At 40.2% G+C, this 18,116-nt stretch overlaps 1 protein-coding gene across 3 annotated transcripts in view; it reads left to right on the top strand.

The window, feature by feature from the left end:
* Nucleotides 1-18,116, top strand: part of ALS2 (alsin Rho guanine nucleotide exchange factor ALS2) — a 136,332-nt gene that overhangs the window by 15,469 nt on the left and 102,747 nt on the right. For all 3 annotated transcript variants that reach the window (XM_056536993.1, XM_056536992.1, XM_056536991.1), the window contains exons 2-4: nucleotides 2,489-2,568; nucleotides 14,338-14,492; nucleotides 15,272-16,176. In XM_056536993.1, coding sequence (XP_056392968.1) covers nucleotides 2,549-2,568; nucleotides 14,338-14,492; nucleotides 15,272-16,176 — 1,080 coding nt within the window. In that variant the 5' untranslated portion in view covers nucleotides 2,489-2,548. The remainder of the gene's footprint in view (nucleotides 1-2,488; nucleotides 2,569-14,337; nucleotides 14,493-15,271; nucleotides 16,177-18,116) is intronic.

Raw genomic sequence — 18,116 nt, forward strand, 5'->3', positions numbered from 1 at the left:
TCAGTCGGGCTGTTCGGGATAGCTGCGGCTAATCGCGGCATCCCGAACAGCTTACAGGACAGTGGGAGGGCCCCTACCTGCCTCCTCGCTGTCCGATCGCCGAATGACTGCTCAGTGCCTGAGATCCAGGCATGAGCAGTCAAGCGGCAGAATCATCAATCACTGGTTTCCTATGAGAAACCAGTGATCAATGATAAAGATCAGTGTGTGCAGTGTTATAGGTCCATATGGGACCTATAACACTGCAAAAAAAAGTGGAAAAAAAAAGTGAATGAAGATCATTTAACTCCTCCCCTATTAAGTTTGAATCACCCCCCTTTTTCAATAAAAAAAAAAAACAGTGTAAATAAAAATAAACATATATGGTATCACCGCGTGCGGAAATGTCCGAATTATAAAAATATATCATTAATTAAACCGCTCGGTCAATGGCGTGCGCGCAAAAAAAATTCCAAAGTCCAAAATAGTGCCTTTTTGGTCACTTTTTATATCATTTAAAAATCAATAAGTCCTATCAATGCAAAAATTGTACCGTTAAAAACTTTAGATCACGGCGCAAAAAATGAGCCCTCATACCGCCCCATACACGGAAAAATAAAAAAGTTATAGGGGTCAGAAGATGACAATTTTAAACGTATTAATTTTCCTGCATGTAGTTATGATTTTTTCCAGAAGTCCGACAAAATCAAACCTATATAAGTAGGATATCATTTTAATCGTATGGACCTACAGAATAAAGATAAGGTGTCATTTTTACCAAAACGGAAGAAACGGAAGCCCCCAAAAGTTACAAAACAGCGTTTTTTTTTCAATTTTGTCACACAAGGATTTTTTTTTCTGTTTCACCGTAGATTTTTGGGCAAAATGACTGACGTCATTACAAAGTAGAATTGGTGGCGCAAAAAATAAGCCATCATATGGATTTTTAGGTGCAAAATTTAGAGTTATTTTTTTCAGGCAAGGAGCAAAAAACGAAAATGCAAAAACGGAAAACCCCCCGGTCCTTAAGGGGTTAAGGCCCAAATGGGCTGCGTCCTTAAGGGGTTAAAGGGGATCTCTATCCATATTTATTCTTTGAAAGAAATCTGATAAATAGTGCAGCCTGAGCTTAACAGTGCCACGATGGACCACCAAACCACTTTTTCCCAACCAGGCTACCTCAAAATGTTGCAAAAGTACTGTGCTCAGTACTGACAGTGTTAAATCCAGTGTTGCCTGTTTTTTATTTTATTTTACAGTAAACTCCTATAAGCAATGTCTTCCACTTTATATCTACACTGGTTGTAAAGCCACATAACCCCTTTTAATGAAACTCATCCCATATCCATTCTTGGCTTGAAAATGGCATGTATTGTTCTGGTTGTATGTGCCCCCACCCCCCTTCCTCCTCACTTTATTTATTCTGGCACTATTTTCAAGCCCTAAATAATGGTATGCATAATTGGATATCATCTTTTATATGTGAATAAAGCCTATTTATTTAGTGTACTCAAGTCTTCTGGACTTCTGCTGACAATGATGTTACTGCAGTGCCTGCGATTACAGGGGAACACTGACTCTAAATAATATTTTCTCTGGTAATACCCTCCTGTCCTGCACTGCTCTGGCTTCCTCTGGTAAGGTCTGACTGATTTGGATGCAGGCAGTGTTAATCGCACAGCAGAGCTGAGAGGCAGGGCAGTGAGCCGAGCGCTCTCTTGTTCCTGTCGTCAGTATCTAAAGGAGTCCTTTACAATTGAATAGAGGGAGGTGTGGTTACCACTGGAGATCTCCAGCAGGCCACATGCTAAGATGCCCTGGAATTAGATATTTGACTGATCTTAACAAAGTCATCAGGTTTGGCTGAATTAAATCTTATGTGTATGGCCAGCCTTAGAGTTCTGTGTATAGTCACTTCATCCTGAAAGTACCTTTTGTAACTTTAGCTGATATGTAGTTGTGCCCCTTTCTTGATATGGAGCCATATAAGAATATCCAGTAATGATTCATAGTAGGGCTGTATTAGTAACATTAGATTGTGTATACGTTGCCTTCATTGTACTGATTCTCCAGCTCCAGGGACCTATGTGTATGACATTGTCCGCAGAGCTGTACCCTTAAGTTTTTATTTCTTATCCCAGAGTCCCGTAACCCCTCAGAATTCCCTGTGCTCACACTTTGCTCATGTATACTGTGGCATCACACTATTTCACTGCTAGGGGGTGCCCATATTGTTCAGCAAATCTTTCCATTCTTTGTGAGAGACGTGTGTACCTGCTCCTCCTATCAGAAGCCTTTTCTGCCCACTGTTTGGATGTCCAGTATGTTCTCACCCCGCCAGGTCTGTTACTGCTGCCAGTGATGTTTCCATTCGGGTGTACACAGCTGGCAGGGTCTGGTTACTGTGTGATCTGTCATGGGACACAGGCTGCCCAGTGATTTCTTCAGGGCTGTGAAATACTTTGGATTGTATCAATGTATTTACTGTTTGTTTATTTTCCTTTCCTAGACATATTATTTCCATGACCTCAATGTAAACAAGACTGTAATGGATGTGAACTGCTAACCCATGGACACCCAGGCAGGAAGGTATGTTTTCTGTGAAATGTTCAGCCTCCCTACATCTATAACACAAATATAGAATAAACTTTCCATTGAGTATGGTGTATCTGAATTATTAGATTTTATCTGGCAATAGGCAGCTGTACAGGACATGGTTTAGCTCTGCCTAGAGTGTTTCCAATGCATACTCCGATGGGCCATAAGGTCTAATAGGATCACATATAGTAGACCCGGGGTGTTTATTGGGCCTTTTGCTCTCATGACAACTCGCCGGCACTCACAGACACATCATGGACATTCCAGTAAGGAGATGGATGGAGTCCACTCTTTCTAATCACCTATGTCACTATAACGCCGATCCTGGACTTTGCAGCTGTGCATTTGTTTTATGCTACTACTGACACCTACTATTAATGTTCTTTTGCCGTAGGATCTTAGCATTTTTTTTTCTTTCCTATTTATTTGTAAGCAGCTTAGCTATGGCACCTTCACAAATTATAGATGCAAACACGTTCATACCTTCATAGGGCTTAAGATCTTGCATTAACACTTGCTTTGCAAGTCTCGGATAAGGTAGTGTCTGGCCCTATTTTACTTCACTCTGCTGCATGTACTAAAATTATTCCCATGTTTACTAGACAAGTCAGTAATGTACTTTTTTCTACTGGTAAATTGTAATTATTGATCAGAGAATATATTTAGTCTGTATTATGATTGTTTCCTGTTTGTGCCCGTTGCTTGAATTGCTTACTATGTCTGTCATACTATGTGTTCTTGTTTAGTGACAGATGCCCCTATTGCAAAATGCAGTTTACTCTGTTATATACCACCAGAACTTCTGGACTTAAGTGACTAGATGTGTACAGTCATTTTTTTTTTTTTTTTTTTTAAGTGAAGTTGACAGATTCGGTCCTGTCTAAGTGGATACTATAGATTATCATATGAAATATAGTTTTTGTCTGTCTCCTTTTCTCTGTTACTGTAGTTCTTATACACAGGAGACCGGTGTCAGACTGTTCCACATAATACACATTAAATCATTTGCAGACTGCACATAGCAGAGAGATTCAGAGGAGTGTTATAACTCTGCAGCTAATCTTTTTATGGACTCGCCTATTACATCACTGCTCTCCTGGTCTCTTAGAGAGGGAAAACCTTATCTCTTCAGTTAGCATTCTGCATGAGGAACATACAGATAAACAAGGAGAGAGGAGCTAAAAGGGGAGGGAAGTGGTCTTGAAGCTCCCAGGAGGAAACTGATTGGTGATGATGTAATCCTGTAATTCGCAGGAAGTCAGCTACATAAGAGAGACTGACATCATGCCTGCACATTAGACTGTATCATTGTCTGGTTGCCAAACTGGTGGTCACATGATCCAGCTGCAGTACAGAAATGTATGAATGGTGTTTAGCTAGAATGACACAGGTGAAACTACAGAAAAACTTTTTGTTAGCATAAGGTTGGGTGAGATGTTTGGAGCTCCATTACGGAGCTCTGTCGCTGATTGCAATATAATGACAGGACTTTAACTGAGAAAAATACTCTGCATGTGAGGTTTTTTCTCTGGTAAGATCATATAAATAACGGCATCTGACGGACCCCATTCAAATTGTACGGGACCTGTCAGATTCTGTTGATGTCTGTTATCTTAACCTTTGTCCCAGCTCCATTATCAGCTGTTGCAGCAGAGCTCCACAATGCTAATGTGAACATTTACAACTTTTTTTGTTTAGTTTTTTCTTCAAAAAGAAAACAAAAATGTAAAGGGGTAGTCCAGTGCTGAAAAACTTATCCCAATCAGGGGTGTGGAAATAAAAAAAATAAAAAAAAATACTTGGCCAAGGGACTAAAGCAGAACACAATCTACTTGTCCCTCAAGAAAATCCACTTGTCCTGGTAGATAAAATAATTTCAACCAAAATAGTACGAAAATAAGGTCTTTATTAGTTTCTGCACTTTCGTTTTCTCCTCCTCATCCTATAATAGCCCTAACTATAATTTTTCCATTTACAGACTCATATGAGGCCTGTTTTTTGCGGGGAAGTATACTTTGTAATGACACCTTTCATTTTTCCATAACTTATGCTCTGAAACAAAAATTTATTTTTGTGAGGTGAACTTGAAAAAACTGCTAATTTTGAGGTTTTCTTTTTTTCGCCATTCACCTTGTGGTCAAATTTACATATTATTTTGATACTTTATGTCGTCCTGATTACACCAATACCAAATTTTAATTTAAAAAAGAAAATCTCTGACCCCTATAATATTTTTATTTTTCCGTATACTGGGCTGTATGAGGGCTAATTTTTTGGGCCGTAATATGCTGTTTGTGTCGGTACCATTTTGGTTTTGATCGGACTCTTTGAACACTTTTTTACTTCATTTTTTCCGGGATATGATGTTATAAACATAAAAAAAGCAATTCTGTGATTTTTTTTTTTACGTTAACGCCATTTACCGTACGGGATATAAAATGTTATATTTTCATAGTTCAGTCAATTATGCATGCGCCAATACCAAATATGTTTATTTTTATTATGTTCACATATTTTTATATGGAAAAGGGGGGTGATATGAACTTTTAGGGTACGTTCACACAGGCGGATTTAATTGCGGGTTTCATGCTACGTATTTGAAAGTGGGCAGGCTCTTCTCAGCTGTCCGCAGCATATTTTCCGAGGCAGAATTTACGCTTCGGAAAATCCGCCGCAAGCCCCATCGAAGTCAGAAGGGTCTGCGGCAGATTTTCCGCAGCGTAAATTCCGCCACGGAAAATCTGCTGTGGACAGCAGAGAAGAGACCGTCCCCTTTCAAATACGCAGTGGGAAACCTCCAAATAAATCCGCCCGTGTGAACGTACCTCTAATATGGAAGGGGTTAATGGGTGTTTTTAACCTTTTACTAAACTTTTTTTTTTTAATACACTATTTTAGGAGGAATCATTTAGATTCCTCATACATCCATGCAGTTCTATTGAACTCCGTTTGATCTGTGTTCATTTGATTGAACCTGCTCAAGGCAGGCTCAATCAAATGCAGATCTATGGGGGCAGCCATGGATGCAGAGGTAAGCCCTCCGGCCAGCCGGGGGCCACCGGGTATGGAGCGGCCTCGAGTCAGGAGCCTGCTCTGTACACCCTGAGCGCCGGTGTGAGGTGCAGACTTGGGTCCCATGCAAGTCTGCAAAATCAAACCTATGAAAAATTCGGACCGCCGAGGACAGAGCCCGAGGTCGCACGTCTGCAGGAGAAAATTAAGCCACGCCCCCTTATCCCCCCACCTGGAGGATGGAGAGCGCAGCTCTGCATAATACTAGAGGACAGGGGGAGAATGAGGATGTACACAGCTCCTCCCCTCCCCTGCTCTGTCTACACAGGACCTAATTTGTCGCGGGGAGGTTTCAAGTTTTCATGGGGGAAACACAGAGCGGGGGGAGGGGAGGACGTGTGTGTAAAGGAGACATACTGCACTGCACGGGCTGGGGATGATCCTCCCTTCCCACTGCTCTGTGTTTCCCTCATGAGAACTTGAAACCTCCCCGCTATAAGTTAGGTCCTGTGTAGACAGAGCAGTGGAGGGGAGGAGCTGTGTACGTCCTCATTCTCCCCCTGTCCTCAAGTATTATGCAGAGCTGCGCTCTCCATCCTCCGGGAGGGGGGGTGAGGGGGCGTGGCTTAATTATCTCCTGCAGACGTGTGAATACATCGCTATGGCAGAGCCGGAGATTGGCGAAGGCAGTGCTCCAGCTCTGCCATAGAGTTGTATTAAGGGGACTTATCAGCCGCCGCTTTGTGCAGTGGTCAACATGCTCCCTTCCCACTGGCTACCGGGGCCCCATACAGGAGATCGCGGGGGGCCCCAGCAGTTGGAAACCCCCTGTGATCTGAAACTTATCCCTTATCCTTAGGATAGGGGATACGTTTTTCAGCACTGGATATCTCCTTTAACTTGGAGAGCTTTTTTAACCTTTGGGATGGCAGACTTTACTTTACAGGGTTTATCTAGATACAAAAAAATGCTTTATAAGTTGCTGGAGTTTTTTTTTTTTTTTTTTTTTTATTTATTTTTTTTTTTAGTGTCTGGATTACCCCCTTTAACTATGCTGAGAGTGGGATGGATGGGCATGGTATATCACAGTACACAGGCAGATAAAGCTTTGTTTGCCTACAATTTAAGTATCTTTTGGCAGTCTACCATTTACCCTGCATATGGGGAGAGCAAGAAAACACATCCTCTGATTTTATTCTGTAGAATTCATGTTTGTTAAGCTGGTCATACATCTGAGATTTTATACAACTGTAAAGCATAAATGTCATAAAAAGTAAAGAAAAAAATGTTTGTCTAGTCTTGCAGACAAGGCAAAAGTTTTGTTTGGTCGGGGTGTCTATTGAGACCCCCACTGATCTCTATATATGTACCTGGGTGAAGCATACGGCAACATGCTTGACTCTTGGCTCTGACTCCTTGAAGCAGATGTGCTGTATCTGAAGCTCGGTGGCGGACATGTCAAATTTTTCATGAAATAACACTTCAAAGTCCATGTTGGCACATTTTATGTGAAACAAGAGTATGACAGATGCTGAATGGAAATGATTTTCTAGGATTTGGGATTTTTTTTGGGTTATTGCCAGGTGCAAACCTTGGTGTAACTGGATAGTTGCTCATGACAGAGGTGTACCACAGAGCTTGCTGAAATACAGGGTCTACAATCAGCTTCTTCACTTCTTTAATAGAAACACAGGTCACAGAGCAAGGCAGAGAACAATCTGGAAATTTATTGTTAAACCTATTGAGAAAGATGACCTTCACATTGGTTTTGTTCAGAAACCAAAATCTGTAGCGTATGGTCAGCTGAAGAGTGAATTGATTATTAGTCATATTTTTCTCTAGAAGAAATAGTGAAAGGTACTTTAGTTACTTAGTTATTTATTTATTGTCAAACCTTTATATTTACCATTAACAATTTCTTCTCTACTAGTATCTTGACGTAAACGGCAAATAAACTGTATTACTATTGCTTCCATATGTATGTGAGGTCAAAGGCTGAGACCTCTTGGCATAGCTGCTCATGTACCAATAGGAACTTTTATATTGCATTAAGGATACGTTCACACATACAGGGTCATGCACAGATTTGATGCACAGGATTTGTAACTGCAGATTAGAAGCTGTGCTCAGTCATTTAGTTTACATTGAAATCTGCAGCAGAAAATCCTGCACATCAAATCTGCGTACATGTGACCGTAAGGGGTATTTCAGCATTCCAAAAAGTTCCCCTATCCTGTGTTTGATTGATTTAGCTCTGACCTCTGTGACCCCTCTATCCTTAAAACAGGGCCCTAAATTTCCCTGCTGCATAGACTGTAGGGTTGGCATGCACTCCATGTGTCTTCTGTGAGAGCGATGGACATACATGGGCGCTGTACTTGGGTTTCTCTGACGGTGCCCTGTTCTCTAGATGACATGGGGTCTCAGAGATCGGATCTCTGTGATCCAACACTTATGTCCTTTTCTGTTAATAGGGGATGAGTTTTTAAATGCTGTTAGTACCCCTTTAATTGGTTTATTAGCTCACAAAAAACTATTTGTTCATGTGTAAATGTAAAACAAAGCAACTTTTACTTCAATGTTGTGAACTTTAGAGGTCGTCTGATTACAATGGCGGTCACGTAGGCCTAAAAGTTTTTCTTTGAGCTGTGATGCTGACGTGGTGTGGAGTGTCTTCACCCTTCGTATGTGTTGGAACCTGATCACTGCCATCTATGAAGGGGCTGTCTAACTCTGCTCATCTTTATTATACTGAACTTCTGATGCCATGTGACCACCATTGTAATTGGGCATGTTCTGAAAATGAGATTATAAAAGGAAGTTGCTTTGACATTTTCAAACCACTGGACATATTTTTTGGGTGCAGCATCACAGTTTTTCATATTTGGTACATAAAGTGTGTACATGTGAACATTTGCAGTCCTGTATAATTTGCCATTTATGAAAAAATGCAGCCACATGTCTCCAGCTCCCCCCCATGCTTAGGGTATCATAAAATTTGCTGTTCCTGCTGCATAGTGCAACGTGTGTGACTTTTGCACAAGTTTTTTGTCCAAGATTGTATTAAAAAATCAATAATCATGCAACTAACTTTAATGTATAATACTTAACACAAGCAACATAAAACAGGTGTGGTCAGCAGCACCTCCAAAAAAAACTAAAAATGAATGCACAGGTGCTTACAGCCATCGTTTTAAAGCAAATGTGAACACACTAAACATTACAGCAGCTCACTTCAAACACAAAGACACTGCCTTACTGCTGTCTTTACATGTAAAGATGAGGCTCTTATCTGTACACCACGGTATGTTGACCTCATTGGAGTCAAAGTTTCCTCTCTTGGGCCTTAGGCCTAAAAACTTTACTCTGGGTGTATGTATGTTCTATCTATACTGTGCTCTAATTGAAAAAAATGCAAGGCAAATAGGAGTGTAAGACCTAAAGGCAACAACTCCTTCGTACCTACAGTGGTCAGCACCTCCACCCTAGGTTGGTTTTTTAACAAGCGCAAAGGACAGCTGGATTCTACTTACTCTGAGTAAATCATGGTTAGGTCTAGCGCTTGAGATATGTAATGAAAAAACAGTTGCTAAAACTTAAAGGGGTACTCCGGTGAAAACCTTTTTTCTTTTAAATCAACTGGTGGCAGAAAGTTAAACATATTTGTAAATTACTTCTATTAAAAAATCTTAATCCTTCCTGTACTTATTAGCTGCTGAATACTACAGAGGAAATTCTTTTCTTTTTGGAATGCTCTCTGATGACATCACGACCACAGTTCTCTCTGCTGACGTTATTATAACAACGCTTTATTTATTGTTGTCCTTAGTGGGATTTGAACCCAAGTCCCCAGCACTGCAAGGCAGCAGTGCTAACCACTGAGCCACCATGCTGCCCTTAGCATACATCTGCTATGCATTGTTGCTAAAATGGACAGAGATGTCAGCGGAGAGCACTGTGTTCGTGATGTCATCAGTGTTCCAAAAAGAAAGGAATTTCCTCAGTAGCATTCAGCAGCTAATAAGTACTGGAAGGATTAAGATTTTTTAATAGAAGTAATTTACAAATATGTTTAACTTTCTGCCACCAGTTGATTTAAAACAAAAAAGGTTTTCATCAGAGTACCCCTTTAACATTTATTAGATCCATTAAAACAAAGCAAAGTGCACAACACAAACCCCCTTAGATAAAAAATAATCCAAAGATTATCATGTACCAACTATGGTGCACTAGTTATGCGCACCACCTGGGTATCTCCCAGAGCCTCAGGCAGAAGTCCTCCATGCAGATCTCCTCTAGAGCAGTGATGTTTTTGGGGTGTCACTGAGTAACATGAACTTTCAACTCCCTTCAAAGGTTTTCTATGGGGTTGAGATCTGGAGACTGGCTAGGCCACTCCAGGACCTTGAAATGCTTCTTACGAAGCCACTCCTTTGTTATCCGAGTGCTGTATTTGGGATCATTGGCATGCTGAAAGACCCAGACACATTTCATTTTCAATGCCCTTGCTGATGGAAGGAGGTTTTCACTCAAAATCTCACATACCACATTTATTGGATTGCATTATATAGTCTGTTCCCCTACATAACAGTACATCTTAAAGGGGTTATCCAGGATCAGAAAAACAAGCAATTTTTTCTTCAAAAAACAGCACCACACCTGTCCTCAGGCTGTATTCAGTACTGCAAACCATTGGAGTTAATTGAGACAAGATTTCATACCACACAAAACCTGAGGACAGGTGTGATGCCGCTCACGAATGAAATAAGCCCTGTCTTTCTATTCCTGAATAACCCCACTAATGAATTTCTTTTTATTTATTTATTTTTATTTATTTTAATATTCTTTATTCGAAAAATAGGCATTGATTACAGTTAAACAGTTGCAATTACTACCTTCTCCACAGATATTAGACTCAATACGAATATAACCGTAATATGAATAAACAGTTTTACAACTAAATAAAATATATATATACACACACATATATATATAAAATAATAATATTATTAATAAATATATAATTTTTTTCTCTCTTAAAAAAATTTCTCCCTTAACCCTGTTAATCTTGCCAGAAACTCCATACTTTCCCCCATTGTACTAATAATTTAGCTGATGTACTTCTATATTTTTCCATATTTTTAGATTTATCTACTTCGGCTTCCCACATTTTTAAGGTGGGACCTGTTGCGGACATCCAGTTTTTCAAAATCAATAGACTTCCAATAAACAATACTTTTTATAGAAAGGTGCCCTTATGGGAATTTGAATATTCGTAGCAACCCAACAAGACAAACTTTGGATCAGATGGCAATGTGGCATTCATACACTTCTCAATCTTAGTAACTATACTTAACCAGAATTTTTTAATTTCTCTACAATCCCAAAGCAAATGATAAGTGTCTGCTTCTAACATTTCACTTTTAGTGCATCATGCTATTTTATTACCTCTAAATCTATTTACCGTTTTAGGTGAGTAGTGCAATCTGTGGACAAAATTTTCCTTGTAGAACTCCCATAACAATGCACCCCTATGTTATTTGTGTAAATTGGGAAGACCAATAATATACCCTAAAATTTGAAATAGCCAGTCCTCCTGCTTGTTTAGGCATTGTCATATATTTTAATTTTATTCGTGCAGTCCAAACTAATTTATTCACCATACTATCAATTTCTTTAAACCACTTATCACCTATGTAAATGGGTAATTCCTGCAAAAAATATAGTATTTGCGGCAGAACCATCATGTTAACCAGAGCTATACGGTCAGTCATTGATGATACAATTTTTAACCAACTTTCTATTTAATTTTTTTAATTTTTATTTTTAGGTTTCTCAATAACTGGTTTAAATTTATTTTAAGATAGTCTTGGAGTCTAGCATTGATTTCTATTCCTAAATATTTGAACAAATCCGGCTATCTAATCACTTGCAACTCACTGATGTCTATTTTAACTTCTCTATCTAATGGCAATAGACAAGGTACCAAATTCTTTAATGATCTGCATAATTTGATCAATATATTTATGAGGACTATTAATAAATAACAAAATATCATCTACATAGTATATAGCTCTCCCAATTTTATCCAAAGCCTTCAAAGTGGCCAAATTCATTGATATAAGCAGCAAGAGGTTCCAAAAACATAATAAACAAAAATGGAGAAAGGGGGCAGCCTTGCCTTGTTCCTCTCTCGAGGCAAAATCCATCTGCCATCCCCTGATTTATCTTAATTCTGGCCCGTGCACCAGAATACATGGTTTTAATCATACCTATTCTACCCAAAGGAAAGGTATGGTGTTCTTTGGATGCAACTCAGCATTCTCTCTCCTCCAAACACGACAAGTTGAGTTTTTACAAAAAAGTTCTACTTTGGTTTCATCTAACCATTTGACATTCTCCAAATCCTCTTCTGGATCATCCAGATGCTCTCTAGCAAACTTCAGATGGGCCCGGACATGTACTGGCTTAAGCAGGGGGACACATCTGGCACTGCATGATTTGAGTCCCTGACAGCGTAGTGTGTTACTGATGGCAGCCTTTGTTACTTTGGTCCCAGCTCTCTGCAGGTCATTCACTAGGTCCCCCCGTGTGGTTCTGGGATTTTTGTTCACCGCTCTTGTGATCATTTTGACACTGCGGAGTGAGATCTTGCGTGGAGCCCCAGGTCAAGGGAGATTATCAGTGGTCTTGTATGTCTTCCATTTTCTAATAATTGCTCCCACAGTTGATTTTTCCACACAAAGCTGCTTGCCTATTGCAGATTCAGTCTTCCCAGCCTGGTGCAGGTCTACAATTTTGTTTCTGGTGTCCTTCCACAGCTCTTTGGTCTTGGCCATAGTAGAGTTTGGAGTGTGACTGTTTGAGGTTGTGGACAGGTGTCTTTTATATTGATAAGTTCAAACAGGTGCCATTAATACAGGTAACGAGTGGAAGACAGAGGAGACTCTTATAGAAGTTGTTACAGGTCTGCGAGAGTCAGAAATCTTGCTTGCTTGTAGGTGACCAAATACTTATTTTCCACCATAATTTGCAAATAAATTTTTTTTTTCTGTACCTGCCTATTGCCCATCTATTTCTAACCCCCTCTCTGCCTTTTATTTATTTTTTTACTATCTTAGAAATGGCTTTTTGTTTACCTGGTAGTGTGCTCACTTACCAGGCAGACTTCCCCAGCAGGCGTGACGTCACTGATATCTGCTGAGGGCCGACTTCCGCCCTTAGCTCATCTTTACACCCTTTGCTCATCTATACAGGCCATGATTGTTTTCCTAACAGTGTACCTGCAGCTGTTTCACAACTACAACTCCCAGCTTGCCCTGACATCTATTGGCTATATAGAAGTATATTAGAGATATGTTGTAGTACATAAGTACTACAACATAAAAAAAAAATAAAAAGATGATGTCTATTTAAAAATCAGACAATGTGACTTTATGGATTTTTTTTTCTCATTATGTCTGTCATAGTTGAGGTATACCTATGATGACAATTACAGGCCTCTCATCTATTTAAGTTGGAGAACTTGCACAATTGGTGGCTGACTAAACACTTTTTTGCCCCACTGTATATCAATTCTCCATAAATATGAAAATACACGCTTCACCAAGTCTTCAATGTGAAGGCCAGATAATACACTCAGGTATGCCGTTATTGGCCATATACACATAGGGTCTGTGTATAATCAACTTGTAAAAAGCATCAATCTCGGGCAAAATTATAGGGTAAAGATATTGCAGACAGGACAAAACATATCTATGGTGCCTGAGCAAAAACAATGTGCTTATAAATACCCCTACTAGCTATGCAGTTTGGCTATACAGAGATAAATAGTACATTAAACATAGATAATCAAGCAGTAACAGAGGCAAACAGCGAATATTTATAAGTATATAGTATGATCCCGCCGGATCACTCACGCCATCGATGTCCACTTCCTAAAGGTACACGGCCTTTAGAGCCTGAGAGAGTCTGCATTCGATGGGAGGCCTCCATATCGATTGGGATTGGTGACACAATCTGATCAAAATGTGCGCTAGGAGTCTTATCATTACATGTCTAGAAAGTTTAGCAGTAATGCAGCTACAATATTCCATGTATTTAGTGTCCGCATGTTTGAAGAGTGCTACTTTTGTGTGTGTGCATTCACACAAGCAACATGTGTCTTGCATATGATATGATACTGCGGAATGTCTGTCACACGCCTATCACTACAGATTAAGAAGTATCCAAGAAAGGGGAGATAGATCACACTGCCACCAGGCAAAAACTTGAAGGTTAAGGTAATTTTATTGTACAACAACGATCAGGCGCAATGATAAAGCCAGAGCAGCTTTGAAACGCGTTGCATGGATCCTTGTTGTACAATAAAATGACCTTAATCTTCAAGTTTATGCCTTGTGGCAGTGTGATCTATCTCCCCTTTCTTGGATACTTCTGAATCTGTACTGTGCGCAGAGACGCTGGGAGCCGCAGCAGCCGCCTTAGGAACCTGAATCAAGTGCTTTGCCTCCATTGCACAAAGCACACAGGTGAGTGCATTTTGATCGGGTTCTATACTAGCCTTCAATTACATCGGATTCCAAGGGGAGCGCATCCTGTGTCTCTCTTGTACACGCCTATCACTGTATAGCAAACTCCTTATAAGAATTGGTACAGATTTGCTGTGTACGGATTCGCTTTTACACAAAGTTATTTGTGATTTAGAAGACCCTTTAAATTTTTTTTTTTTTTTTTTTTTTTTTTTAGTTCTGAAGAATCTGAAGGAGCTCAAGAGAGAGGTTCTGCGTATGTATGGCAGGTGGGGTCTTCCCATGTTTCTCCAGTAAGATTTCATGGACTGGGAGCACGAGCTGTGCTACAAGCCAGCCTTGGAAGAAATCATGGACTGTTGCTTACTAGTGGTATGTGGACTCAGTTTTAACTACTTATATTCTGATGGTCAATAGAAATATGTCCTTACTATTGTATGTAATATATAGAATGACTAGTATTCATAATTTGCACAACATGATGGTAAAGATTGGGTGATATTAATATATTTGTACATAATATCCTCATTTATGTTTTACGTTTGGTCATTACTTAATTTTTTTCTTTATGGTCTTTTTTTTTTTGTATCTGCTTCTTGTTCTGATGTCTTTTATGCTTTGCTCTGCAGGAACATTGTCTTCTGGGGTCTCACAGATTAGTTATTCATTTCAGTTGCTTAAAGAGTAGCTCCCACCATCCTATTTTTTTATTTATTTTTTGCTAGCCCGTTCCCTCCTCCCCCCCCGCCCCACATGCCCCGCTCCCTCATTACACTTGCAGTTACTGCAGAGTCCGGCAGCGGGCGTGCAGGGACAGCGGCGGCAACGAGGCGGCGATGTGCGGGAGGAGTGGCCTCCCAGCCAGTGGCCGTGGAGCCAATGCACTCGCTCCCGCTGTCTGATTGACAGGCAGGGAGCGAGTGCAGCCTAACTGAAAAAGGACTGATTGCCACTCCAAAATCAGTCCTTTTTCAGTGGCCGGTTTTTAAATGTAAATTAAACCTTTTTAATGAAAAAAAAATATAATAAAAGTATATTAGAGATATGTTGTAGTACATAAGTACTACAACATATCAAAAAATAAAGTTGGTGACAGTGCCCATTTAATGGAATAGTATTAAGTTTAATGTGGCCTTTTTCTTTCCTTTTAGATGGTGAAGTCTTTAGCTTTGGAAAACAGCCATGGAAGGAGAATGCAAATGACATTCCCTGCGATGTCCCTTTATTGGAGAAAACATTGACTGGCCACCATGTGATGTGTGTTGCTGCAGGAAGTTATCACAGTGGAGCAGTGACTGAAAATGGAGTGGTGTACATGTGGGGTGAGAACACTGCTGGGCAATGTGCAATTGCCAACCGCCCATTTTTACCAGAACCTGTACCAATCACCATAACTGACCAGGAAAGCACACCTCCCCTGTGGGTGAGGGTTATACAGCTGTCATGTGGAGAAGAGCACACACTTGCTTTGTCCGTCAGCAGGGAAATCTGGGCCTGGGGCAGTGGCTGTCAGCTTGGATTAATAACTTCAACCTTCCCTGTGACTAAGCCCCAGAAGGTGGAACATCTTGCAGGTCGTGTTGTCGTTCAGGTCGTATGTGGTGCATTTCACAGCCTGGCTCTGGTGCAGTGCCCTCTTGCACAAGATGTAAAGCCTGTTCCGGAGAGATGTAATCACTGCAGAGAGCTGCTGATAACTATGACTGAGAAGGAGGACCATGTCATTATTTCTGATGCTCACTGTTGCCCCCTTGGGGTAATGTTAGCAGAATCCCAACCTGACACAAGGACTAGTAAGTCTCCCCTGTCCTCAAAAAATAAAAGTTCAAGAGTGGAGGAAGTTACAATTCCTTCTGATACACAAGAGGACAGGGTCAGTTGTGGCTCAAAACTTACAGACTCTGAGACAGAAGTGGGCACAGATGTGGTGAGCATGTGCGAAAGCGATATTGATGGCAATGCTGACAAGCCAGGATGTGACACAGATCTACAATCTGACATTACTCAATCCACAGAGGAATCCTCTCTGCACACTGCAGCTTTAGATCACTCAAAGGTAAGATATTGAATAACAAATGATCACCTTATTGTCATAAAACAAAAAATAAGTACTGTTCAATGCCCATTGGGCAGTGACTACTGAGTTACCAGGATAAAAACTTAAGTTTCCTTCTGTTTTTTGTAACCGAACACCTTAAAGTGGTACTCCACTGGAAAAAACATTTTTTTTATCAACTGGTGCCAGAAAGTTAAACAGATTTGTAAATGACTTCTATTTAAAAAAAATCTTAATCCTTCCACTACTTATCAGCTGCTGTATACTAAAAAGGAAGTTCATTTTGTTTTGAATTTCCTTTGTCTGACCACAGTGCTCTCTGCTGACACCTCTCTACATTTTAGGAGCTGTCCTGAGTACAAGCAAATCCCTAGAGCAAAACTATCCTGCTCTGTCAGTTTGTTAACTCACTTTCGTTTTTTTTCCTCCTCCCCTTCTAAAAATCATAACTCCTTTTTAATTTTCCACTTACAGAACCATATAAGGGCTTGTTTTTTTGCACCACCAATTTTACTTTGTAATGAAATCAATCATTTAGAACAAAGAGAAATGTCCAGTGGAAACTCTCTTCCAAACTGTGCAGTTTATTAATATTCACCAAGGTGCCCAGACAGCATGGACACAGGTGATGCATTTCGGCCCTACAACTGGGCCTTAGTCATACAAATTCTACAGGTACAAATTAATCCTATATAGGGAAGGGAGAGAGATGTCTCTACCCATTAGGGTGGTTCCACCGGTATCCACATCCTCCAAGCCTCAGTATGCAGGTAAACAGAAATCAATCATTGCACCACAAAATCTGCAGCAAAGCCCCAAAAAATTATTTGTGGGGCAAAATTTTTCCTTTTCACATCCCACTTAATGAACATTTATCAAACACCTGTGGGGTATTAAGGCTCACTGTACCCCTTGTTACATTCCTTGAGGGGTTTAGTTTCTAAAATAGTATGCCATGTGTTTTTTTTTTTTTTTTGCTGTCCTGGTACCATAGGGGCTTCCTAAATGGGACATTCCCCCCAAAAACCATTTCAGCTAAATTTGCAAATGTGGCTCCTTCTCTTCTGAGCATTGTAGTGTGCCCGCAGTGCACTTGATGTCCACACATGGGGTATTTCCATACTCAGAAAAGAGTTACACATTTTGGGGGGGCATTTCTCCTATTACCCCTTGTAAAATGTAAAATTTGGGGAAAAAACTGCATTTTAGTGGAAAATAAGAATAAAAAATAATTTACATATCCAAAGTCGTCGAACACCTGGGGGGTAGTTAAGGCTCACTGTACCCCTTGTTACGTTCCTTGAGGTGTGTAGTTTGCAAAATAGTATGCCATGTGTTTTTTTTTTTTTGTTTGTTTGCTGTCCTGGCACCATAGGGGCTTCCTGAATGGGACATGCCCCCCTAAAACGATTTCAGCAAAATTTGCTTTGCAAAAGCCAAATGTGACTCCTTCTCTTCTGAGCATTGTAGTGCGCCAACAGAGTACTTGACGTCCACACATGAGGTATTTCCATACTCAGAAGAGATGGGGTTACAAATTTTGGGGGGCATTTTCTCCTTTTCCCATATATTTAAAATTTGGGGGGGAAAACTAGCATTTTAGTGGAAAAAAAAAAATCATTTACACATCCAACTTTAACAAAAAGTCGTCAAACACCTGTGGGGTGTTAAGGCTCACTGTACCCCTTGCTATGTGCCTTGAGGGGTGTAGTTTCCAAAATAGAATGCCATGTGTTTTTTTTTTTTTTTTTTTTATATTTGTTCTGGCCCCCTTGGGGCTTCCTAAATGCAACATGCCCCCAAAATCCATTTCAGAAAAACTCACTCTCCAAAATCCCACTATCACTCCTTCCTTTCTGAGCCCTCTAGTGCACCCACAGAACACTTGACATACACATATGAGGTATTTCCTTACTTGAGAGAAATTGGGTTACCCATTT

The sequence above is a fragment of the Hyla sarda genome, chromosome 8 (genome assembly GCF_029499605.1).
Source record: "Hyla sarda isolate aHylSar1 chromosome 8, aHylSar1.hap1, whole genome shotgun sequence".
Lineage (NCBI taxonomy): Eukaryota > Metazoa > Chordata > Amphibia > Anura > Hylidae > Hyla > Hyla sarda.